This window comes from Egretta garzetta, unplaced genomic scaffold (genome assembly GCF_000687185.1).
Source record: "Egretta garzetta isolate BGI_Z169 unplaced genomic scaffold, ASM68718v1 scaffold504, whole genome shotgun sequence".
Taxonomy (NCBI): domain Eukaryota; kingdom Metazoa; phylum Chordata; class Aves; order Pelecaniformes; family Ardeidae; genus Egretta; species Egretta garzetta.
This window is the reverse complement of record NW_009259535.1, coordinates 1,415,973-1,443,140: the sequence shown is the minus strand read 5'-3', so window position 1 is coordinate 1,443,140 and position 27,168 is coordinate 1,415,973. Positions and strand designations below refer to the sequence as shown.

At 36.6% G+C, this 27,168-nt stretch overlaps 1 protein-coding gene across 1 annotated transcript in view; it reads right to left on the bottom strand.

The window, feature by feature from the left end:
- The window catches only part of TMEM131 (transmembrane protein 131), a 91,528-nt gene that overhangs the window by 19,267 nt on the left and 45,093 nt on the right, over nucleotides 1-27,168 (bottom strand). Inside the window, 22 exon segments of the mRNA XM_035893198.1 lie at nucleotides 1,001-1,186; nucleotides 1,764-1,950; nucleotides 3,077-3,219; nucleotides 4,521-4,672; nucleotides 5,631-5,697; nucleotides 6,086-6,195; nucleotides 6,305-6,443; nucleotides 8,416-8,533; nucleotides 8,640-8,715; nucleotides 8,871-9,023; nucleotides 13,706-13,792; nucleotides 15,217-15,321; nucleotides 15,799-15,933; nucleotides 16,020-16,130; nucleotides 16,456-16,626; nucleotides 16,728-16,788; nucleotides 16,791-16,802; nucleotides 17,658-17,766; nucleotides 19,729-19,837; nucleotides 25,142-25,203; nucleotides 26,144-26,200; nucleotides 26,307-26,457. Coding sequence (XP_035749091.1) covers nucleotides 1,001-1,186; nucleotides 1,764-1,950; nucleotides 3,077-3,219; nucleotides 4,521-4,672; nucleotides 5,631-5,697; nucleotides 6,086-6,195; nucleotides 6,305-6,443; nucleotides 8,416-8,533; nucleotides 8,640-8,715; nucleotides 8,871-9,023; nucleotides 13,706-13,792; nucleotides 15,217-15,321; nucleotides 15,799-15,933; nucleotides 16,020-16,130; nucleotides 16,456-16,626; nucleotides 16,728-16,788; nucleotides 16,791-16,802; nucleotides 17,658-17,766; nucleotides 19,729-19,837; nucleotides 25,142-25,203; nucleotides 26,144-26,200; nucleotides 26,307-26,457 — 2,501 coding nt within the window.

Below are 27,168 nucleotides of genomic sequence, written 5' to 3'. Positions count from 1 at the left end.
CAGCAAAATAGAAGAGACAGTATCTTAACATGGGGGGGAAAAAAAAAAAAGCAGGTATATTACATATCTGGATCTGGATTTGCAGCACACAGAAAGACCACTTTTTCATCACAGGCATCTACAGCAGCAATCCATCTCACGCTAAGATACAAGCTTAACACTAATGAAAACGGGAAACAGCATTTGTTGTTACTGGTAAGTAACAACTTTTATGTTTCTACGCTGGGGTTTTCTCTGGATAAAGGCAGAGGGGGAAAGCGTCTCACATCCAAGAGGTGAGCAGGGACACGTTGTTTATAACCTCAGATTGCAAATAGATACAGATAGATAGAGGTTAGTCTAGGAAAATGCAGTGGAATTTTCAACTCATATTTCAACCAGTCACAGCTAACATACGTCTGTGTGATGAGTTTTTTTAAAAAGTGCATTAATATGATACTACGTAACCTTTGAGCGTGCAGTGCTGCAAACAATGCCCTCCAGGTTCTCAGAAATCCCATTATTAGTATCACCAGTTGTCTGCCACACACAAGTGGCAGCAAAGTTAAATTCATCCAAGGCATCTGCTAAGCTCATTACAGCCACTGCCTCATATCTCTAAAGCACAATACTCCAGGAGGATGCTTACATTTCTATGGTAATTCACGTTTAGCAGTGCTTTAATACCTCATTTGATTCAAGTTTGGCTTAATTATTTACCAAAAAACTACACATTACCAGGGTTAACAGGAGTATGTATCTCACATAAGAAAACAGGCCCAAGCAAAAAGTATGTTATTTTGTCCTCAGTTTGAGCAGAAAGTCAGTACTCCTCAGCCTTAACTGTTCACACTCAATCTACAGGAGCGTTTATTAATTTGTTGTCCTTTTTCACCTCACCCTACTTTATTTTACACCAATTACAGCACGTACTGAATACATATATACTTCTCTGTGACCTGTATTCAAGCAGTGGTAGTTCATGCACGTATACCGGTAAGAACGCACACATGCGCACTACCTCATTATTCCTGAGATGATTACGTATAGTGCCAATTCCCAGTTGGGCCTGGGTAGCGCTTCTGCACATGTTGCCAACATGTGATATGGAAGGGATGCATTCAAGATAAATACGAATTCAGAGCCTCCCGCAGTGATGAATTTTAATTCACGTATGACTCTGGAAGCAGTGAAATCAGGTGTAAACCTGAAAAGCAAAGTAAAGCACGTTAGAACTTTTTATATGAACAGCATGAGAGTTTGAGATAATTTGTATTATTCATAAATAATAATACCCCCTCCAAGCTCCATCAATTACTGCTATGACTGGTATCCCAATCAAACATTTATAACAAATATCCCTAGTAGTATGACTAAGATTCATCCACACAGTTAGCCTAACGATACTTACAAGTATCTTTCAAATACCTCAAGATGTGTTTGACTAAGTTCATAAACACCTATGCTTAACACATCTGACACACCATATGAAGATATAATAACTGAAATTAAGTTTTGACCAAATCTGTTAAAAGAAAGCTATGAATGCAGTGAAAAATTAACAGCAGCTGTAAGCAAGCAATGGAACAGACCATTATGTGAGCTATGAAGTTTTTAAACACTTCACTTTTAAGTCACAACTGCGTGTCTTTTCACCAAACCAAAACACTCAAAGCTTAAGTAAAAAACCACGGAATTTAACCAACAGTTTTCCTCTGAAGCAGAATTAGGTATACAGAATTCCTAATGTAACACTCCATTTAGATGTAAGAAAAAACACTTACAGTATGACAATGTCTTTAGAGGCATTGGCACTTAGTGCAAACTCGTGACAGTTAACTACTTTAAATCCATATCCTTCACATGTATAGCCACTGATTTCCATAGTTTTCACATTAATCTGCAGCTGCCCTGTATTTTCCACTTTAAATGTTCTTCTCAGTGTGAAATTCGGTTCTTTGTATTTCATTTCTAGAAACAAACAGCAGAAAGTGGTTAGTGTTACACTAAACAGATATCCTTCACTATATTCATGTTCTACAGTAGAAGAGAGTTCTGTCAGTATTATCACAGGAAAGGGGACTAGCGAGGCCCATGAAAATCTTTCCGTAACCTGCAGAAACAGATCTCTGAAGCCAGATTCTCACCGCTGTCAAGGTAGGGCACTTGTACAATTCTAGAGTGCTCTAACTCATCAGGGAAAAAACACAACCCCCCAAGCCTCTGACAGCATTGTCGCCTCACAAAAAAAATCATCTAAGCTGCAAAGTTCTTTGACGTGCTGCTTCATATTGTGGTGTTCTGTGAAAAGTCCCAGCATGAGGAGAATAAAAGCTTATTTTTTTGTGTCTTAAAAATACAATCTGTGGCTGAGCTACACACGCTATTTGCAAAAAAAAAATAATTCCTAAACCACAACATGTAAGCGGTAATGGCTAAGCTTTACTTGAAGTTTTCTCACTCGTCCCTCAAAAAAAGAAGAACAATTTTAAGACAATAATTAACATGGCACATTACAGATCTGTCTGGAAATCTGCAAAGTAACAAAGCAGATTTTACCAGATACAACTGAACCTTTTACCAGTTCCTTTGGTGATACAGGTACTCTTAGCTCTCCTCTCGGAAGCCAGCCTGGAGCCACAGAGAAGAAAACATCTGACCCCAGAGCAGAATCTGACTGGGATGTAATTTTCATCAAGGAACATACCCTACCTTTTTCCCTGTTGGCTATGTGCAAACAGACTCTGAAGGTGTGAGGGAAAAAAAATATACAGAAAGTTGCATCTGTGATCCAATTTGACTTAAATTTAGGAATTAGAGATTATCCTAGTAAATATACTAGGATCTTCACCTCCCCATCTTGAATTTTAGTGGATGAAGGGCTTTCATTTCATCTTCCCTAATTTTCACATTAAAATAGAAGAAGTAAAAGATTTTGGGTTTTGCCCAAATGAAGAAGCAATTTTAATGTATTTAAAGGAATTAAATTTCTGGGGCACTACAACAGGGAAAAAAAAAATATTTCCACACAATTCAAGTTGTACATGTAAAATGCGGTTTCTTTTCTGTTCAGCATAGTAGCTCAAGAAGTACTCACTTTCTGAACAGTCTTTTAATAATGCTTCTGTGATTTTAAAGCGTAAAGAACTTCCTGCACTGGGAGGTTTGCCTGCAACCTTCAAGCTCTCAGTCGTTCCTTGTCCTTGTACCATTATGGCATCTATTACAGTCAAATTATTTCTGTGTACAAAGAAAAAGGGGAAGCATTCATAAGAGGATTAAGCAGTCTATTGCTCCTGTAAGCTTCTCTACAGACCATGAAGTTATATCCCAAATCCAGAGGACAGAAATATAAACAGTTGCACAGCTAATTCCCCACAATATCGAAGTAAATAGTGGGGGTCTCAAACATAGTGTTTGCAAGACAAAACCCTAAGAAATCGCAACATCGCGTGCAAAAATAAAAAACCAATGACGTACTAAAGTTTGTATTTCATCATCGTGTTAATGTATCACACCTGATACAAAAGTGAAATAGTTATTCAAACAGAGCTCTTCACTAGAAAGACTGAACTTGCACTGCAGCTTGATCTTGCAAATGGCATCTATAACTAGAGTCCCTACTTTCAAGAGAGTGTAATATGTATTTAAGAATTCAGGTCTCCAAGAACAGGTGGATGAAAAGCTGGACACGAGCCAGCAATGTGTCCTCGCAACCCAGAAGGCCAAACCTATCCTGGGCTGCACCAAAAGCAGGGTGGCCAGCAGGCCAAGGGAGGTGATTCTGCCCCTCTGCTCCACTCTGGTGAGACCTCACCTGGAGCCCTGCGTCCACCTCTGGGGCCCTCAGCACAGGAAGGACATGGACCTGTTGGAGTGGGTCCAGAAGAGGCCACAGAAATGATCCGAGGGCTGAAGCACCTCTCCTATGAGGACAGGCTGAGAGTGTTGGGGTTGTTCAGCCTGGAGAAAAGGCGGCTGTGGGGAGACCTGATTGCGGCCTTTCAACACTTAAAGGGGGCCCACAGGAAAGATGAGGACAATCTTTTTAGTAGGGCCTGCTGTGACAGCACAAGGGGTAGGGGTTTTAAACTAAAGGAAGGTACATTTAGACTGGATATAAGGAAGAAATTTTTTATGACGCGGGTGATGAAACACTGGCACAGGTTGCCCAGAGAGGTGGTGGAGGCCCCATCCCTGGAAACATTCAAGGCCAGGCTGGATGGGGTTCTGAGCAACCTGATCCAGTTGAAGATGTCCCTGCTCACTGCAGGGGCGTTGGGCTACGTGATCCTAGAGGTCCCTTCCAACCCAAACCATTATAACAGCATATTTATATTAGAAAGTACGTACTGAATACATTTAACTACTGTAAAACATCACAATTACATTTAAATTACATCTTTCTCCAGACACATATGATTCTACAATAATTCTTGTAAAAGTGATTGTTATTGACAGCTGATCACAAGTATGATCTTTACATACAAATAAAAAACATCTGAAAAAATCCACAGTAATTTTGGAAGTATCTATCATACCTGATAACAATTAACGATGAAACAGTTTTGTTAAGAACTGGAGTGAACTTTACTTTGACAGACTTTCTCTCACCAGGTTTTAATATTAGGCTTAAAACTGAATGACGAGCCAGGCCCTTTGGAAGTCCTACAGTGCTCTGTAGTGGCTGGACCTGAAGAGAGTGGGGAAAACAAAGTAACACTTTTAAATATAGGAAATTTTTACATATATTCGAAAGAAATTATATTATTTTAGCTAGAAAATTGGTCTTGTCAAAGAATTGTACTACCCAATGACATACACTGTTGTTTTAACCAGAAAGTTTGACAGCACAAGTATTTCCCTACTTAGTAAACTACCTGTGTCTGTTAAGAAGCAGAAGAACACAGCAAGACAGGACTGAGCTAAACTACACCCATGTGGATTCATAAAGCTCCAGAAGAAGAAAGAGTTCAGAAGTTCTTAAATGTATTAAATTTAGCATTTTACACTAAATGAGCATTAAGCCATGATGTAACATTTTCTATCCTCAAAAATTTCCATTGTTAAAACATTTTTAGAATATATGAAGGGGAAAAAGCAAACTTAAAATAGAATAACTATTGAAAAAAGTGTATTTTGCCAAGTTTGCCTTTTGATACTGTGCAAGCATCAAATTGCTAATCTAAAACAAACTGCAAATGGAGGGGAAAAGGCATATATATCAGATGAGAAAAGGAAGTGTTCAGGATGTGGCATGCTCTATATGAAAAAAGCACACATTTGAAGTTTTCCACAAAATTGAATCATTTAAAATAAAGAACAAAGCAATGGAAAACTCAATACTTCACTAATTTTAGAACTAGCAACCACTGAAGAAAATAATCCTCTATCAGCAAGAGAATGAATACATGCAGTTTTCCTGTAACTTCCACAATCATGTTATAATGTAAGCATATAGAAAAAGCAACATTCTAACTATTACATATGAAGAAATACTACTTTTCCCAGATCCCTGAAAATATCCAACAGAAGCAGCACATTTGTCACACATTGCAATATCTAAACTTGAAGACATGTATGACTGAACTCTTACTAAAACATTAAAATACCTAAATTTAAAAATCTAAAGAACATATTGGAATACTTACACAATTTCTGAAGACCTGGAACTCTAGAGTCCTCAGATTGAAATCAGTTGGCTTACTCAAATTAAATCTGAAACAGATATGCAATTTTTTTTTTCCCCCCACAGATCAGGGAAGATAACGACATACTCTCATTTATGGATTTTAGTACAAATCAAGATCTTATGACAGGACTCAAACAATATGCAGCTGAAAGGATTATTTGTTTTTTCTTATTTACCCCCCTCATACATCAAGTTAAGGAAGGAATGTAAACATTTTAGCTTAGCAAAAAAAATACAGATGTGCATTCAATGGCAATCAGCTTAGATTCAGTCCTCAACTGGCCTAATGATTCAAATTCTAGAAGTGGCCAACACTATAACTACCAACACAGCTGCCAAATACTGCATGCATTTTTTGTAATTGCATTTTGCTGTAGAGTGAGACTGCCCTAAGTACTCTCAAACAATACTTACCGTTCTAACATTTTATCAACAAAGGTAGATGGGTTAGAATACAGAGCTACAGGAAGGAACTGAATGTGCACAGGAACGTCAGCTGGATTTTCTAGAAAAATTTCTTCTTCCTATTCAGAAACATAATTTTTTTTAAAGTTTACATTAGGATTAATGTAATTAGAAATACCAATTAAAACGCAGTCCTTACAAAATGACACTATCAAATGAGTAACTTACTGATGAGCTGTTTGTATTGGTGAGAGGGAAGCTTAGATGGCGTGGTGAGCTAAGTATGGAAGGCCAGGCCATTTCTGCTGTAATTTTCAACTGGACATCCTTCTGAAGATCTGTGTCTACTTCAAATACAGCATTCAGTCTGGAGAAACAGTAATAAAAACTTATCTTACAGAGTAAAATAGGAAAAGCCTGGAAAAAGCAGAGGGCTTAAAAGCACCCTGAAAGCAACATTAGTTTGAGAAATAGCACAGTACATTATATTTATATGCAATTAAAAACCACCATTGAGCTCTGTCTATATGTATTGCTATTAAAAAGCACAACAGAAACCACCAAAACATGCTATAGAAGACAAATCCAAAGATTCTAAAGATGTTCTCTGTTAAGTATTGTTGTCAACATCCATCCATTCCAAGTTCTGTTATGGCCTATTTATGGGTAAAGGTGAGCAGAAAAACGTGGTAGGACTTATGCACTGTATCACAAATTTTTTTGTATTCGCACTTCTCTTAAATCTCTGCTCTCTGGACAGTGAGACACAAATTTTATCTTTCATTAGCAAGTGCCTAGCTCTTACTATTGCAGAAATAAATTTTGAGAATATAACTGAGATTCAGATTAGTAAGAAAAACAACCCAAAATATATTTCATGATTTGCAAAGGTATAAACAGTAGAAAGGAAAAATCTCAGTCCTGCTACAGTTTCCTTCCAATACAATATCCAGATGTCCGCTATCCAGGAAACATATTGTGCCTGCACGTGTGTAATGTACAATACATCTGTACATGTTCTTTAGCTGCAATGGGTACACAGAGTATGTGCCCATACTACTAACAAATCTAAAGCAAATCTAAACTGGTCACACTTGGTGCCCACTACTATTCCCACCAGCGAATGAAGTTCTTTGCTATTAATCAACCTCTGCAACAGACTTGATTCCTGTTCTCCTACAATCTCTCCACGATGAGCTGAAACAAGACTAACAGTACTGAGTCATCCAGCCAGCAAAACAGATGGAACTATAGACTTCAAACCTAGAGAAGTTTTTGGAGAGACTCCAAATGCCCAAGTCAGAACCCCTCTGTATTCAAGAAGTGGTTTCTCCTTTGCTAAATGTTACCTTGGACATGTGGTTAATTGTAACTCTCTTTAAAAGCGTTACATATTCTAGATTATATATTACATTAAATAATATTAAAGCACGGTATATTCTAGCTAGAACTGTTACTTATTCTAAAGTAGTTTATAATAGAATTTTCCTTTACTGTCCTCTTACTGTAGGTGATAGGACATTCTTCAAAGTTACTGGTGTGGCTAAACAGAGGATTCCGTTTAGATCCAATGTGTTCAGGAGTTATTACATATATCAGCATTATAAAAGAGTGATAAAAGGAGGTATGCTTTTGTTACTCTATTTAGCTACGTACAGCCATCTTGCTTCTCCAGAAATACGCGTACCTTTTTTGACATGGTTGTCTGGATGCTATCATCACAAAAGACACATGCACTTGCTGTTAACGCTAACTTAATGTCTTTTGGAGATCAAATCACTTTATGTATGAGAAGGCAAATGTTTAAAAGTTATATAGCAGCCTACAGAGTTTGACTTTTCCTAAATATTAAATAGCAATGATTAATCACCTTCTATTTAGCAAATCTCAAGGAAAAATACCAGACAATCTGATAATTCACTGAAATACAATGATCTCAGAATAGTAGCAATAGAAAACCTTATGAAATCTTAGAGGGATAGTGAGGTGACTACTTTAAAACAGATTAAGCAGGGATACTGTGCAAACAGTGTAATCTGTTTTAGGAATTTTTTGCAGAGTAGAGACTGCCTCGCTGTTGCCATCTTTTCAAGAATTGCAGCGTACTCAAGTGAATGGCAACTTTCAGTGCTGTGTTTGATTTGAGGAAATTATTACTGGTTTTTAGCTTTTCAAATGTTCTCTTAAAAGTTTTCTGGAGAAGGCCAAGTAACTCCTTCCTGGCCCCTTCTCAAAGAACACTGCAATATTAAGAAACCTTGTATTTTATAAGAGCACATGTAACAGAATTATCTAGTGATCATCTAGGCCTGAGAAAGTAACAGGGATAAAATACTTACCTATGGCTTGAATTTTCTTTTATTTCTGTCCATTCTTTGAATAAATTCTCATGCAAATCCCAGTCAGAATCCCATGCATCTTCTTGCATTGCTATGCTGTGCTGAACTTTAGATTCCGCTTTAAGAAATAACGAGGTTTTTAAACTCTATATGTAAAATCATTGCTTAAGGAGAAAACTTTTTTTATTTTAAAGATTTTCATTGTGAAGTTGAACATTACTTACATTTAGATAGAAAAGGCAATCCTACATAACAATGGTCTCCACATTGTAAACCAGGATCAAAATAAATATTTGCAATCTGCAAAACAGTTAAGAGCACATCAATTAAGAAACAGCACAGTAAATCTAATGACCAAAGAAGAATGAAAGAAGACTTCTGATGAGCACAGAACCTTAACATATGCTGTACATAGAAAGAAATTGTAAACATGTAGAAATAATGCAGAAACAAACCTTTGATTTTTTTCCTGGCTCTAAATCTTCTTTATTACTTCTTAGCCTCTTATAATAAAATCTTATATCTTCTGACAGGGAACGTATGTGTTGTATTTTCACTTTCTGAGAAAAGGAGTTCATGATGTTCAGGCTCTGGTGAACTACTTTCCCCTAAAGAAAAGACAGGATGAAAAAGGTCTGCAGGATATGCATTTTCCCTAGCACATGTATGTATTTATGCTGCTGGCAAAGACCACAGCAGAGCTGAGATTTTGAACTATACCATCTTAAAAAAAACCCCACTTGTAACACTTCAAGGTAATTTTCTGTGAAGTTCTATTCTTTACTCCATCTGCTTCCCAACAGTTCATCCCTCTTTCAAAATTAAGTACACCTTAAGTGTCTTGAAGGGCAAGGACAACAGTTCTGCTTAATCCAATCACGTTTTAAAAGTACCAGAGAAGGAAAGGCAAGAGAAAACTTCAGTTTTCAAAAAGGAAATAAGCTTCTTGTAAGAACTCTAGTACATAGTTGCTAGCAATTAGAAATAACCTGAAAGGAACGGTAGAGTGAAGCTGCAGATTACAAACACCATAGGTGACAGCATTTAAAAACATAGGTACAACCCTCCTTCCAACTCCCCATGAAATTAAGACACCAGGCTGTAAAATTACAGCATTTAAAAAGAAAACAGTGCAAGTTTTTTCCCCACACCTTTACACCCAGCCTCTTCTTCTGAGCCAAACATTATTTTACCTTTTAAGCATAGAACATGTAGTTTAATTAGAATGTAGAGTCATTAGAATGCTCAAGCTCCCCCTCTGCACTCACTTGTAAATCAATGATTCTGTGCCACGTTTTTCACCTTATCTCAAAACCCAACCCTGACAAGTATAAACAATAAATAAATAAAACCCACAAACAAACAAAAAAAGCACAGCTCAGGACCAACTAGATACAAGACCCCAGATTTACATAACAGAAATGACTACAAGCAAATTTAAATACCCAACTCTATCTTCTAATGAACATGACCAGGGTTTTTCATGTTCCCCTTAAATCAGTAATTTCAGCTTTTAAAAAATTTCTCTGAGGTAAGGACTGAAGTGGAGAAATGGAAGAGATGCACTTTTGCAGGCTCAAAATTTGACTGTGGCCTCAGGAAAGAGTCACATACTGTAACAGTCTCAATAGTAGCAACTGCAGCAGGAAAGAAACTACAAGAATAAACCTCTAAGCAGTATAGTCCTGTTAAACTGAATAGGAGGTATATCTAAGCTTCACCTATGGAACCCTACAAGTAACAAACTGCCATCAACTGAGCAAGACAAAGGTTTGTTAAACTCTGTAGAACAAGTGAACAGTATTTTTTTTATTAAGACCCTTACGCAGCATTTAGACATGAAACAACAGATAAGGGAATAAGACTTTACCCATCAGTAAGAAGAAAAACAGAAGAATGCTATCTAGCATAGAGGTCCTCAAAGATGAGCCTTGATCAGGGAAGAGCTGAAAGGTGGTACTGTGAGCTAAAGACGCCGTTATGTAGCAGAAGTCAACACAGCTAAGACCTGTTTAAATCAACACACTGATCTTTACAAGACCTGTATACACTGTTAGTGTATTGCTGACAAATATCGACAGAATACTAATAATCAGACTTGGGTGCAAATACACTAAAATTATGAACAGACAGTACTGGGAACTGGGCAGCTGGAGGAGAATTACAGCCCAGGTATGAACTGAAAAGCAAGTGTTACTAAAATTGTAGCACCTACTTACTCCTGGATGTTAAGCTGTCAAATTTCTCTACCAAACACTGGAACAAGAAGAACTGATGCTATTTTAGGCTTATTTTCATAAGTAATGGAGGCATTACAGAACAATTAGATGCAAGAGTATCATGAATTCAATGATCACAAGTTTAGTTTGAAATGAATCCAAGAAAAAGGAAAAGTCTGCTGTCAATGTTCTCAAGTATCAAAAGAGCCAAGTGATCAACTGTCATGGTTTAACCCCAGCCGGCAACCGAGCACCACCCAGCCACTCACTCACTCCCCCCTGGTGGGATGGGGGAGAGAACTGGAAGAGTAAAAGTGAGAAAACTCATGGGTTAAGATAAAGACTGTTTAATAATGGAAATATAAAAGAGTAATAATACAAAAATAATAAAGGCATATACAGAGCAAGTGATGCACAATGCAACTACTCACCACCCACTGACTGATGCCCAGCCCATCTCCAAGCAGCTATTGCTGCCCCCCAGCCAACTCCCCCCAGTTTCGATACTGAGCATGATGCCATACGGTGTGGAATCGCCCTTCGGCCAGTTGGGGTCAGCTGTCCTGGCTGTGCCCCCTCCCAGCTTCTTCTGGACCTGGCAGAGCAGGGGAAGCTGAAAAGTCCTTGACTTCATGTAACCACTACTTAGCAACAACTAAAACATCGGTCTGTTACGAGCATTCTTCTCATACTAAATCCAAAACACAGTCCTATGCCAGCTCCTAGGAAGATTACTAACTCTACCCCAGACAAAAGCAGGACATCAACTAACAGAAGTAGTAACTGAAGCTAACTGCTCTGAAAAGCTTGGGGATTGAATGCAGAAAACAGTCTAGAATCTTGTCAAAGGTGATAATTGTATCTGAATCTATACCACCAAACAAAATGCAGGAGCCCAAAGGTCCCCTGAATGAATAATTATGTGAAAACATTACTAGAAAAGAACATGAAGCCAATAAAAATCACAGCAGTCTGGGGACAAGAAAGAATGATGACAGCAAGGAAGCTATGCCTTAGAGACTGAGAAACACAGATGCTACAAGAAGTAGTACCTGCCAAAACAAAACAAAAGCAAACAAACAAAAAAACCAAGACCTTGGGTGTATACTAAGATATACTGAGAAGCTCTTTAGCCATTCCCGTTAGAACAAAATAAAGTGGGATTAAAAAAAATTATTTCTTTATGGCCCGAAATGCAACAGAGTATTTTAACGTGGCAGTCAAGAGGGACAATCATCTTGACAGAAATTAGGATATAGAAATTAGGATACAGAATACAGAAATTGCTTTATCCTTGATGAAAGAAAGGAAAATGGACCTTTAAGTTATTAAGTTATTATCAAAGGCTTATGGAGCAGTTCATAGATGAAGTTACAGATACAATAGCCAGTGTAACAAATATCCATATAACGGTGAGGCCATCTAGTCAAATAGGAAACATAGATCCTGAAGATAAAAAATAAGAAGTAATCTTTGCAACTGTAGGCATGACTGCTTGACCTTGAGAGTAGCAAAAGACTCCAGAACAATTTGCGAAGTAGAAGATCAGAAGGGAGATGGAACAGGTAATGGGGCAAACGTAGCAATGATTTACTGAAGTCCTGCTGACTGACCTATCTTCCTCCGGTGAGACCTAGTGCGTTACTTTTTCAAAAAGTTAACATTTATCTACTAGACATGAGGTAAAGCATTTGATAAAGTGCAGTACAAAATTACTACTTAAGACTACATAAATTGTAAGATAAGCAGGAGATACTAAGGAGCTATCAGAAGAGGAGGTCAGAACAGGTGGTGCTCTACAACAAATTGAGACTATGCAGGACAGACAAGGAAACAAAAACCATTTCCACCAACTTACATGGAATTTGTTTTCTCCTTTCAGAACACTGCCATCTCTATTTCCTTTCGCTACTTCCTCCTCCCCCCTGCCTCCAGTTTTCAATCTCTCTCCCCAAGATATTCCATCATATTACAATCCCCACTCATCAGAAAGTCACATAAAGTTCAGACTTCAATGAAATACCAATTGCAAAGTCAATATGCCTTGACTGCCCCTGCGTCTATGGTTATGTTGAATGCCAGCTGAGAAGAAAGTATTATCTGGCTAATAGCTTGCTGCTTGAGTCTGTAGCCCTGAGCAAAGAAGCTGCTTTCAGTACTCACTGAATAAACACTACCGCAGGAGCAGGGATGAAAACAGCCATTACATACTTTTGCAGAGAGCTGTAGACCCACACAGCTTTCTTGCTTTCCTGTTCATGTACTCTGCCATGCACTTTCAAGAAGATCTGCTTTCAGTGTGGGAACAGTACAATAATGCTTCCACAGAGATCAAGGACTTTTTATACTAAACCGTCAGTTTATTAGTGGACTTTGTTGACTTTGGTATTACACTTCATGAATTTGAAAAATGCATTTCAGAGAATACCAAGTTGGAAGGGATCTCAAGGCCCAACCTTTCTAGGCAAATTGTTCTTTATTTAACTCCTCTCGTCAAGTGAAACAGCCCAACCTAGAGCTACACATAAAAATTAAGATGAAATCGCCCTGTAGAAGTGCTAGAGCCAGATGATGCTTCATTTCAAATCATTCCTCACCACACTGATACCCCTGCAGCTCCCCCACCCATCGTCCTCTGGCACAGGACTTCTAACTACTCACTTCTCTGCTCATTACTGATGGCTGCAACCTCATTGCAATATAAAAGGAATTTAATGTGCAATTTCATGTCTCTCTCTCTTGGTGCTAACACACATGCGTTGGTAATAACCAAGTAATCACAACTACACTAGAATGAAGCTGCAAAGAATCAGGTTTGGGATCGTATCAGCATTCCAAGATCCCAATCAAGTGAGCAGTAGAGGAGATGTAGGGATAACTCATGCTTGGGACATGTGGGGTTAAAAAAAGAAAAACAAAATAGCGACAAACTGAATCATAACAGTTTGGTAGCACAATCTCTCCAGCAATTTGACATGCAACAGCTCAAGACACTGATTTCTCTTGAAAAGGACAGATAAATAAAAAAACACAGCAAGAAAACATCTAATGCTATGATCAAACTCTCTTACCGGAAAAGAAGGTGGAAGAAAAACATGCTTTGGGGAGCAGGTCAGCGAGCCTACAGCAATCACTGCCTTCACAGGTATAGTTAAAATCTAGAAAAAAAAAAAAAAAAGAGAACAAGAAAAGTTTAGAAACAAATACTTAAATTTCAGCCTTTAAACATCTCTTCCACTTTTAAATTGCATAGAATAACAAACCCCTGAAATTCTACAATTAATGTAATCTAGGTTTATAAATACATTTCAAACATGGAAACATGAATTAAGATTTCAACACATCATCCTGTTCAGAACAGTCACTCCATACCATCAAGAAGCAAACTTTTGCTCAGTCATACTTAGCACCATTCTACATGGAACACAAAATCACACTTAAACTATAAGCTCTCCAAGGGGGCATCATACAGGTCTCACTTGAATGGGTCTTACTTTATTGGAAAACAGGAGGATAACATCTTTAAAGTAAATGAGTACGAGGGAAGACAATATACTGAACTTCTCAAAAAAACATTAGAATTCATGGTAAGACCTCAATATAGACATAGACTTAGAAAAAGGAGCATGGAAGGCATGGCAATGAGATCCTTTCTGTGTATTAAAGCTACCAATACAAGTAGAATAACTTGTAAGAACCAGCAAGAAAACAGAACTTCCGATTCTGTAACTGAAGGGTCGCATACATGTTTGGACATATTAAAAAAAACCCCAAACAAACAACCTCAAAATCTCAGATAACTGCAGAAACTAGAAATTTCTCATTTTCTGTAGCTTCATCAGAACCATACAATAAGCTATATAATTTCCCCACTTCATAAGCAGTGTGTCACATTTTTTTTTCCACATATATGACCAAAAGGTATTAAATACAGACTCCATTATGTACTAGAATATCTCTCTTCTGCAAAATAATTTATTAACAGGTATTGTGGTTTAACTAGAAAGAAAATTAACTCTATCCCAGCCCAAACCAGGACAACAGGAAAGGCATATGAAGTTGAGAATTAACTGGTTGTTCTTCTCTCCCTTACTAATCTAAGTGCAAGAACTGTGTTTCATCAAATTGCAATTTCTCCAACACAACTTTCACACTGGGTTTTGACAAAAACACCTCTGAAATTATAGCTCAATTTCAGTAATTGATGATGTACCAAAAAGCACATTGTCAGCATATGTTACGCCAAAAGATCCATGCATTGCTGTTTTGAGGATGTGTCAAGTCACTGAAGAACCCATATCTCACAGCATTAGGTCACATTTAAATGAGTATTTCCAAAAGCCAGATGAAAATCATAATGGAAGTCGTTCTTCATTCTTTCAGAGAAGACACTGCATAAATAGCATTACTGTCATTTGATGCAGGATTAACTTGCAGAGATAACTTTTCCTCCAGAGATCCCTTCCAACCTCAACTTCTCCCCAATACTGCAATCTGTCCACTAATACAGCTCTTTAAAACTTCATGCTTAAAAACCGAACGCATCATTTGGGCAACACACATGAATACACAATAAACACACCTCATAATCTGTCGTGATTTGTACAGCTCCGTCATGAATTCCTTCAAGTTCTTTTGCCATTAGTTTTACTCTAAACACAGCATAATAACCTGATGCTAGTATCACCTGTAAATGGTAGGAAAAGAGTTATCCATTGTATTCCATTAAATGGAAAGAAATGTCACTAAAAAAACCATACCCAACTTCCTCTTATTTCTTTAAACTGAATCAAAATCCATTTGAACCGTCAGTGGTAAAAAGAAAATTTCAAATACATAACTTACTAACACAAAAATTAACTACTCTTTGAGGTCAAAAATTCCATTCTTCCCAGATAAATGGTAAGCATCATCTGAGGGCATGTAGGTTACTGTTTCTGAAGCTTCCCCTTTCAAAATATAACCAATCTGAACATAATATTGCTCCTTAAAATAAATTTTAAAAATTCTACTTGCTTTATCATACTCAAATCCAGACAAAAATTAAGAATTCTCATCCTCCCTCCCCCTGCTAAAATGAAACTGCAAGAAGTTGCACAGATTTGTCTCCTTTTTTCCCCGTCCTAAATCTAGCTTTAAGCAATGGATTCAAAGGATTACTTACTGAAGACTGATCGGATGCACTAGCATTTTGTAGTTCATGGTGGTTTGCAATTATCGTTGTTCTGTTTCCCTTCTCAGTTGTTAGAAGTTCTATGGCCAAACCATCCCCTATAATATGCCAACTTTTTATAGCCAGCTTAAAAAGAACAAAAGGTACTGTTTTCAGTAACAACAGTGATGTAAATTTTTTAAAACGCAAACTAAAAATAAAACTATCCTTACCTCTATTGGATTGCTGTTGATGACTGCAAATAAAATGCTGGTAGCTTCTGTTGCACTCAATATGCCAAAATCTATAAATCGTTCCTCAGTTTTTGGAGGCAGTACAAAGTACTAGAAAGATTAATAAAAATATTTTAGCATAAGTTGAATATAAAATGTGCTCAAACTCTAAGCTCATTAACAAATGCATTAATAAGTCTAATACAGCAGTACCACACAACAATCTCAAAATTCTATATATTTTCTACGTAAAAATAAAGGGAACAAAAAAGAATTTTTCAGCAGTATCTGCAGCTGTTTAAGGAAAGAACTGGTAAAATAATTTTGAATTTAAAAAAGCTATCCTCCCATAGAAGTAGAATAAAGAACTAAAAATAGTCCTATGAAGTCTGCCTCTAATTAGACTAAAGTAGCTTAAAAAAAGGAAAATACTTACGTCTAAAAATCCTGTGTATGCTCGGACAGGTAGGTGAAATTTAGAAGCATTGGTGATTAGTAAAATATTATTATCTATATGAACAGATGATGTGGAAGGCATAAAATGAAGTGTAAAAATATATCTGGATTCATTAGGCGGAATTAAGACTGGTTTACTGAAGTTCTGGACCTAGATCAGTGAACAATGAAGATCAATGTTACAATTTAACAAAGTGCACAACACTTAAACATTTACTATTACGTAAAAACATTCACTAAAATGGGGCTTACTTTAAACATTGGTTTTGCTTCTTCTGGTAACACAACATCATGTATAAGGACTGCAAAATTGAAAATTCTAAATATCTATTAAAAGAAAACAGTATGAGAAAAATAAAGACCTTCCTCAAACATAAAGTGTTTTTCTTACACAAAAGACTAGAATTCATTCAATCCAACAGCAAAAAAGCTACATACCCCACTGAAACTATATTATTAGCACTGCTAATATTATATGCTGAAACTGTATTATTAGCACTACAGGGATATTGATAATTAAGTCATTCAAATGAAATAAGAAAATATGTGAATCAGTGTATTAGGAGGACTAAAAGGAAGTCTTGAAGTATTAAGATAGTTTGCAAATCATGCATATTCTTTATTAACCAAATCAGGTGTTGGCAGCACAAAGTTCTGATAGGTAAGGTTTAGTTTGTCTTTAAAACACTGTCGGTTCTGTTGATAAAGTAGCATCTCATTTCAACAATAATTTTAAAGTCAACCTAGCCATACTTTGCAAATAAGTAACAGAAAATAAGGAAGCACTGACAGCTCTTTCAAAATTTTGCTTAAAAACATTTTCTCTACCTTACTCCATATAGTAATAGAACAGCAAATGCAGAACTGGAAAAATTTCCAATGCTGCATTTTTAAAATTACTCACCTGCAGCCTTCAACTGCTCTGAAAAACAACTCGCTAAGGTCACTTTGAACCCAAACCTTGAAACCAGCTTACGCATTACTAAGACTACCTCATCCACACTAGTGTAAAAACAGAAAAATTCAAACAAGTAATTGTAGTTCTAAATGAGCTCCAGATTCAGAAAACTTAGGTATCATCTCTTTATAACCCCTCTCCCCCTAAAAAGGCTAAGTTCCCTGCTACATCAACTAATTTACAGCATTTAGTTTTTGAACTATGTTCAGTTACTGCAAGCTTACCCATCCAACACTTCTGCTTGATATGGTATTTCAAGTTTGGAGTAGCTCTTCTCTTTTGCTTTAACAGTTATTTTCCCAGAAGCCTGTGATGCTTTTTTTGCTTTTGATGCTGTACACAGAAGAATGTAAGAAGTTTGTTAAAGCAGACAACAAAAATGATCCATGAGGTTAGACTAGCATGAGTGGAAGAATAAAAGCACACAATAAGCCCAGAGATGAAGTATCATGGAAGAGAAAAATGGATCTTAAGGAAATTCCGATAAGCAACTGACATTATATTAAGTCCAGGAACTAAGAGACCCTAGTTCTGAACTCCTCCCCCTTAACACCAGTCAGTTCACCTGCCTGAGTTAGTAAGTTTATCTATGATATGGAAGCCTGGTTGTTCCTGTCAAATAAATAACTTGGATAGGTCCAGAGGATGATTCAGATCCCATGTGAGCTCAATTCCCCACTTAAAGAGTATGGAATACACCCATCCCTCCACTACCAGAACAGACACTTGAAATGGCTGGGCTCCTCACTTAAAACTACCAGTCAAGCAGGACTTCGGACCAGGAATGCAGCAACATTTTAATAATGAAGAAATCAAAGCCATGCTGAACTTTACAGAAACAGAAGCAGAATCCGTATGAGAATCCAAACTACACTAGCCCCAAGCACAAAGCTCACAGGCCTGCTCCAAGATCACAGAACAAGCAATGCTATCCTGCCAGAAAAGTCAAGGGATTCAAGTACTAGTTAGGAGAAACCACCAGCCTCTAAAGCCCCTACATCTATTAAGACAGCTGAAATAGCAAATATTTAGGGCTGGCTGCTTCACTGAAAAGAATTCACAAAGTCAATTCCTTGAACACATTAAGCAGCTTGACTGGGTATTTTTCCCCAACCACCGTTCCTTCCAAGATCCACCGTCAGTAGGTCCTCATATAACAGTTCCCTCTAGCTTCAAAATCTGAGCACATTACCACCTCAGGTTGACAGACTTCAGCTATTTCACAATTTATTTACAGGCTAATACACACTTCACTCATCTTACAAACCGCAAGCCATTAAATTCTGAAGTGCTAATCAATAATAACAATAATAATAAAAATCAATCCTCGCCTCTCTGTCCATACAACTTCTAAAATTATGTCTACCTGAAATGAAAAACATTGCATCTATAAACTTCCATTTCTAAGCAATCCTGGCAGAGAGACTTACAGCACCAACGGGTATCTTAAAGCAGTAATACCTGAGTAGGTCAACAGCATTCTGACAGTTGATTAAAATCTCTATAAAAATGGAGGTGCCTTTCTACAAAATGTCAGCATAATATTTAGTCACAATATGTAGAAGATAAATGACCCAGCACTTCTTTCATAAAGATATACATGAAAGTCAGTATCGGCATACATAACATCTTTGTAGGAAAGGTACCAGTAAAAGGTTTTTCCACTTTCACCTCCCTTTTTCTTTAATATGAATTCAAGATAGCAAAATAAAATAAGCCAACTTTCACAGAAAGGTTCTCAAGAGCATGACAGAGCCCTATTTCCGTGGGCATTCCAACATAAAATGTAATTATTTTTTTTTTTTAGAAATAAAATTTTGGATTCCTTTTTAAACTTTGGAAGGATCAAAGGGCAATCCAAAGGATATACTCTCCTCTAATATATATTATTGTGAGGAACATGTCCCAGTTTGTTAGGATTTCTCAAAAACAAATGCCTATATAGATTAACAATACATTTTAAATAATCTGTGTCTTAACATAAGAATCCTGCTTATGTTTAATAGAAATTTGATATTCAATTTTTATGTACACACATAGAAGATCACTTAAGAATTCCTTCTCTTCTCACCAGTATTTACCAGTCTAAGTTACTTGCTGATTATGATCAGAGTTGACCCCTTCAGAAATAACTTAAGTCAGAAGAACTGTAAGCCTTTCCCAGGTAGAAAAATTGAATTTCCTACTCAAAATTACAAATAACATTTTGTTAAGAGAGTGGAAAATAATTCATGAAGTTCCAGCAAGTTTTAAGAAGCACTTGACAAGTTCTAAGAAGAGAGGAGCAGTACTTACCATCAAAACTAATACTTGCAACTTTGGTATATTTACTTTCAGAGGCTTTTAACGTAACTGGCTTGAAATGTACTGTTATAGCTTCGTTCTGTGGTGTAGGTCTAACACTCTGCAAACAATCAAAATATGAAGCACCAGTAAATTTATCATTGTTAACAAACTGTGAAGCTTTCATGTATCCTTCAAAGTGATCCAACAGCAACTAGTTTTGGCTGGGTTCTTTCTTACAGGTCTGTCTTTCCTATAACAAAGCAGCATTATAAGAGGCTTTAGAATTTTTTTCAGGTCCTGTAAATTACTGAGCCAATATGCAGGGAAGTGGGCAATAGAGAGTTCTCCTTGTGAATGTCAGAGGAAGTGACAGTATGGGCTTCTAGAAACATGTTAATAGAACAGAAGACAAGCTTTATTTAAATGAAGATTTGTTTTTTATTCTTAATGCTGCAGGGTTACAATAGCTAGACTATTTGTTTCTGGTGCACTCATTAACAAAGCTGTTAACTGACTTGTGTAATTACTGGTGATGATACAGACATCTACCTTGTCTCTGATCCCATGCTAAGTCTGCAGAGCTGCCACAGGGGAAAAAAAAAAAAAAAAAAAAAGATTAACTGTATAGGGACTGGGTTTGCAAATCTGAAATAACGCTCATTCTATACCAACATTTTACAAGATCACCTTTTGTATCTGAGGATTACTGTTTTAAACTAAATGGAAAAGGTGAACTGGGCATTACTGGAATAGCAATTGTGTCAATTATTAGCCAGAGTTGATTTGCATAGAAATGCATTGCTACACAGCAAGACTGTCAATATCTGAAGATCTAAAGACTGCTAACAAACTTTATCTAGATTCCATGGACAGAAACTGGGCATGGAGCATTTAAATGCTCCTATTCTTGTTTTGCTTAAAATTAGGATGGCTGCCATGATTCCTCCTTCCCAGCTGTCTTCTCCTGCTGTAAGAACAGCTCAGCTGCTCATGTAGCAGCTGTTAAGCTACTGTAAATTGCTGTATTAAGGAAACTGAAATGAGTGCTGGTTTACCTTATGCTGGGCTGCAGAGGTTTAGCACCTGCTTCATAAGCAGCTGAGCCTTTCTTGGTCAGCGAGAAGCAAGGCAGACAGCTAGTGGTACAAACCAATTACAGTTCTTCCAAGCTAAACTGTCCTTGATTGTAAATTAAAGCCATAAAATCATGCATACATAACTAAGTTCTGCAGGCCATGTGATCCTTAGAGGAAACAAGCAGCACTGTTCCTGTAGCTGATGAATAACCTCTGTGGACTTAAACTATAAGTTTTGCATTTTGGATTTATAATACTGACCTTTGACAACCATCTGCATACATGTGGTGCAGATATTTGCTATTTCTCTTCAAGAGTCAATTCGTAATTATCTCAATTTTCTTCTAATAAAATCCATACTACAAAACTGAGATCTTGAGATGTCTTTAAAAAAACCTCTTAAAGCAGACAAAACCAAAGCTGTAATCAAATCCATAGCTTTTGTATGGCAGAAAGAATAACCATTTCTAGTAGCTCTTTACATGCAACAGGCTGGGTTTTTAATTATTGAGGTTTGAAATTATGCTGGTTTAATTTAGTAAATCAAGTCAGAAATATTGAAAAGGACAGCCTGTTGCCAGAAAAATGGCGTATTTCAGAGGTGTATCCCTTAAACCACAAGCATAATAAACCTAGATGTATTTACTCAAAATGTTTACAGCGAATTAATTTAGTTAAGGAAGGAATTTAGCACTGTTTTGTTGAAAATTTCTTAACTACATAATGCACATTTCTTGTTTGTTGCCTTATTACATGCTAGAAAAAGAAATACAGAATTAAGACAACTAAAGGAAAAACAAACATCCTTAAAAATTCTTTCAACTTCACTTTCCTCAAATCTTAACATATTTCAAATAAAGCCCAAGCAAAACTTGTCCTAAGATGTGCCTTAAGAATCATCAAATACGGACAGGTCATGAGAAAACATGCAAAACAAGTTCCATCAAGAATCTAATACCACTAATTTTCTCAGAAAATGTCCTGACAACAACTTCTGTGGGGAAGAAGAATTTGAAATAGATACGCTTCAGTAACACATGGCTCTCCCACGGAGTGCCCCAGTCAATATTTCTGACTCTGCTGTATGAAGATACATTCAATACTTAGCATAAGAGCAGAACTGTAAGAGCAGAAAATGAGGATATTAAATGTTCTATAGAACACAGAGGGAGGAGAACTCTTTGTGCTATCGCAGCAGTTACTGAGAAAGACTTCAAAGGTTTAAGGACTCTCAGGCTATACCTATTCTAATAAACTAAAGCGGATAAGAGTGTGGGTTGAAACACTGGCATGTGTTCATCCATACTGTTTACTCATCAGCAAGCTCCCAAGCATAGTTTTGCCTTGTCCACCTAGCATACTGCTCTAAAGCCTGAGCAGGCTGTAGACTGTTGCATGCAGACAGTAAAGACCCAGCTACCCTGCTGCAAGAGGAAAAAGTTCTGTGGCTACAAGCAGCAAACTAAGGCTGGTTCCATTAGTGTCAGAACCACCTCTGTACTGTTTTATTTGCTTTTACAGATACAATTATTTTGTCAGTAATAACTTGGCCTTCAGTTTAAACAGGGACACACCTAACTAAAGTTGTCTTTCACCATAAAGCACCATCCGCAACAGCCATGGAACAACTACTAGATTTTAATCCTTTAAATTAACTTTCTCTTGATAACTTTGAGATGTGTGCATTCAAGTGTGCAGAGTGAAAACAACGCAGAAGTAAACTACTACTTTCCAGTTCATAAAAGAAAAAAAATATAAAGTATGTGAATTGTGACAGAAGTAAGCAAATGCTTTCTTATACAAACACTTATTTTCAAACTGATAGAACTCAGCTTCAATATACAGCTGTCCTGAAGTTCCTGGTTCTTTATATATCAAATGTGATCAGGAGCTCAAATTCTGAAGTGTGTTTTGCTTTTAGCAATCAAATGGGCTTAAACTGCCTTCAGGAAATGCAAAATTTTCATTCTAGACGGGATAAAAGAAAGTGCTCAACAATTTACATTTACTATATTTTTGACAGCATGGCTTAATTGTTGCAGCATGACAACAGTTTATCCAGTCATGAAATAAACATGATTCTCCCTAATAATAGAGAAAACCCTACAAAATGTAATTAAGGAAATTTTTTATGAAGAGTTTTACAACTCAAGAAGAGAGTCAGGTGACTTGCTCATATTTTCCTGAACCAATTTGTTGGACCACAGCATGACTAAGTACCTAAAGGCAGAACAACTACAACTCTGGCGACAGTGTTAGCCGTCTCTCATACACAGATGACCTGAAGATATTTAGTTCCTCCAGCACCCAGCTTAAATATATGCTAAATATAGCCTTGGCCTTTTCTTCTGACATTAAGATGAAATTTGTCAGAGCTCTGCCTCACTGCTTTCAAACCCTAGCTCTAAAGGGTCAGAAATAATTTCTCAAGCTTTCCTAGAAGTAAGCTATTCACCAGGTTCCTTCCAAAAATTCTTTACTCTTGCTTACCACTTTGAAATTCCTTGATCAGCACAGCAGCATGAATTCATACAGTGCTTCAAATGCTAGAAAGGTTACAAACTTCATAAAGCTGTGCCTTAATGAGCAGAACAACTGACGTGATGTGCCATATGTGACACACTGAAAAATACATCATATCTGGGCCTACGTGGTAACAGTGTCATTGCAAAAGTGAATCCTAAAAGCTTTAAGACCACCAAATTTACTGTTTTGATGAACTGGAAAAGAATAATTCAGCTGGAAAAGTTCTGTCATGGCATGTATAACGGTTATCAAATGATATCCTTCCATTAGACTGCAGTCTATGGTCTACAGTCTACCGTCCAAAGACCATAGCTTAACACAAAGGGGTAGGGTTTGGTTTTTTTAATGGAGGAGTACGAATTAGGTACTACGTTATCAGACATTAGAAGAGATACTGACAGTTTGAATATATGGTTAGTTGCATTGTACTCAGGAACTTTATTACACAGTTAAAAAAAAACAAAACAAAACAAAACCATAAAAAATTGTCCCTAAGCCAAAAATGTGGCAAATCTAAGATGATGGACATGATATAACACAGCAGACATAGCTGGAAAAATAGCTGAGTACATTTACCAACACTCCGATTGCAAAAATCATACACAGGTCTTTTTTTTTTTTTTTTTTTTTTAAATAAAAACCTTCCATGGAAGCTGGTTCATATCTTACAAAGCCACAAGAGACCTTATAGGATCACCTGACCTCATTAACGTATTGGGACTTCAATGAATTACACTCTGTTTGTGCTATAGTGCAAGTTTCTCTTGACTTGAAAATTATTAGCAAACAACATAGCAAGCATTGCAATGGATTATCATGATTCTGTGATTCTATAATCTATGATCACCACAGTGGAAAGTTATCCTCATTACTAAAAATAATTCCAGTTTCTAGTTTAAATTAATCTAGCCTCAGTTTCCGGTATCTTATTTTTAAGTTTTTGTTAGACCTCTTATTAAAATACTATTTCCTACAGTTATAGCTATAAGCTTTAAAAACAAATAAATGTTCTCCAAGGGCTCAGTAAGAAACCTTTTCCAATCCTTCAGTCAATTCTTCTGGCTCCTCTGGTATCTTTTCAACACTTCAACACTTTTTGAAGTGCACTGGGACAAGGTATAGCTAAGCTACACAACTAAATCTGGAAAACAAGGAAGAAGAGCGAGAAGAATAGTGGGCAATGAGAAAAGTTACACAGGAAAAAGGTATGAATGAACAAAGGTGGACTACCAGACTAGAGCCAAAATTCTGTAATAAAAATAGAAAGTAGAAAATCCAAACCCTAGAATTCTGAAGCTGGCTGCACTTCACGTGCAGCTGCAGTGATCTCACTGGAAAGGTTTCTGGAGTGTTTGCAGGCTTTTTTCTTATTTCAAGCTACAAAGCAGATAACCTCAAGAAAACAAGGGTCATTTTACAGTCTGCTCTTCAAAGCTACTCTCTGCTCATCTTAAAAGATTATGTTGGGCAACCACTTTATACACTCCCATGGAGTGTGCGATGAGGACAAAGAATCCCACAGACTCTGCATTAATCTCCCCTTCACTGAACAGGGGTTACTGTTCTCAAGTATAAAAGCTTCCAGAGGCTCAGATATTGCAGGCACAGCCTATAAACACTGAAACAGCCCTTCAAAGAAGGCTATGAAGCAAATTAATTTTACGAAGCCTATAGCTTATTTTTCTTAAGTCACTTTTTCAGTCACACATCAGCTAGCTTCTAATTCTGAACACTATATGGTGAACCTGTGAATGATCAATTTTTATGAGAGAAAGTAAATCCAAGTAGAAAGTTTCAAATTGAAAGGAAATAAAACTTACTGTAATTGGCACATCTTTTGTTCCTGAATTTAATAAATGCAGATTTAAAATTTTTGGCAGATCTGTTAAAGAACAAAAAACACACCTGGCTATTAGGCTATTTTAACATAAAAACTTTTTACAAAGTCACCTGCACTAGCTGGTTTCTCATATAAACCCAAAGTGTTAAAAAGTTAGACTAACATGACAGTACAGCCAGTCGTAATAGCTACTCCTAAGCATTGGACAGACTTAAAAACTGCATTTTTGTGTATTAGTAGGTATAACATGCTTCAGCTAACTACTTGTATTTCTAACACATTAAGAAATGAACAGGCTAAAAATACTACAATGAATGATTTTGCCAGATGCACCAACATCCAGCAGAAACTAATCTTATTTAAAAATCTTTGCATGTTAAGTAAGTTGCAGGGAAAAGTACTTCAGAAGCTACCTTTTTTTAGGTGAAAAAAAGATATATACTGGTTTTCTTCAGTAATGAGTCCTTTTTTTCAGTTTCAAAAGATAACTTTCAGTTTTACTACTTTCTGCTATTTTTTTTTTATTTCACTAAACAATATTAAAATGTGTAAGTGGCACTTCAAAAAAAAAAAAGATTGTTAAGTAACAAATTTGATTAAGTTTGCACACTTTTGCCATTCCCTGTATCTGGAAATTATTAAAACTTATGCAAATGTACAGCAATCTTTCAAAACAAGTTCACAAATTAAGTAAACTGACAATGGTTTTCAGATTAAGCCATGCACAACTGTGTAAGGCTAATGTTATTACTAGACTTATAACTGGATGTGCAAACTACTCTTTGCTTGTACACACCTCAAGTATACTTTCAGGTGAATACATTTGTGCACTGTTGTTAACACACTGTTATCCTGCCTTTGAAACTCTGGCTTTTAGAAAGCATTATTTCACAAGAAACCCTGAACAGTACAAAGATAACTGGGCTTTCCCCCGCTACCCCTACTCCTTATAAATACTTAAGAGACCTGAAGTATAGTTTACCTTGCGTTCGTAGTGTACCAAAATCTAGCATTTCTGTTGATGAATAGATTCCTGGTGCTTTAAGAAAAAAAAAAAAAGTTACCATTTTCTTATTATACTGAACATTGACTAAGCTGAATAACTTAAAAAAACCCAAACAAAACCCAAATCAGTTTCTACAAACCTGTTGTAACTTCTACTTCAACAGGGAGAATGATAAATTCTGTGTTGTCTGAGGCATTAGTTTTTATTCTAATGAAGGCTGTATGATTATCTGCTTCTCTTGAAGAAAAGCTGGCTCTCATCACTCCTTTTGTTTCATAGGGAGGTATTTCCTGATAAATAATCAAAGCACATCTATGAGAGTGCAGTAATTATAAAAAAGCTCCCACACCAAAAAATTGCATTAAGTATAATTGTATTAAGAGAAAAAGCTGCAATAGCAGTAAGAAGTAGGCTGCATGTTATTAAAATTACCATTAAATTTCATAAGGATAGTTGTAATCATCCAATATGACACTGATTAAAAAGAGGTATATGCAAGAGAACTTCCATGTCCCATGTGATTAAGTTTCATGTGTTAAAATTGTGGTAAAAAGACAGTAGACTAAGTTGACAGAATCTACCAATAAACAAAATTATTCATAAAGTTATTAAGTGCCATAACATCAAATACTGATTTAGCATGCTCTTAATTGTTTTTTCTGCAAAGCAGACAGTTTCAGTGTCAAACATAAACTGAAATAGTGCAGAACTGCAAGTAGCCAGAAGCTTGTGGAACCGCAGGTTTATTAGTCACCAAGCAATTTGCAGCAAAAAGTCAAAATATGTTTTAGTTTCTGTACGAAGCCTATTCCATCAGTTCCAATCTTCATTCAGGGTTTGAAAGACAACTCTTTCTGTATTTACTGGACACAGCCACAGCACAAGACTAGCTTCAGAAGCACATTTGAAATAGTAACATTGCATATTCTTCCCCATCACATTACAGAAGGGCTGGGGAACTGGAATTTTCTTTTTTTTTTTTTTCTCTCTTTTTTTTTTTT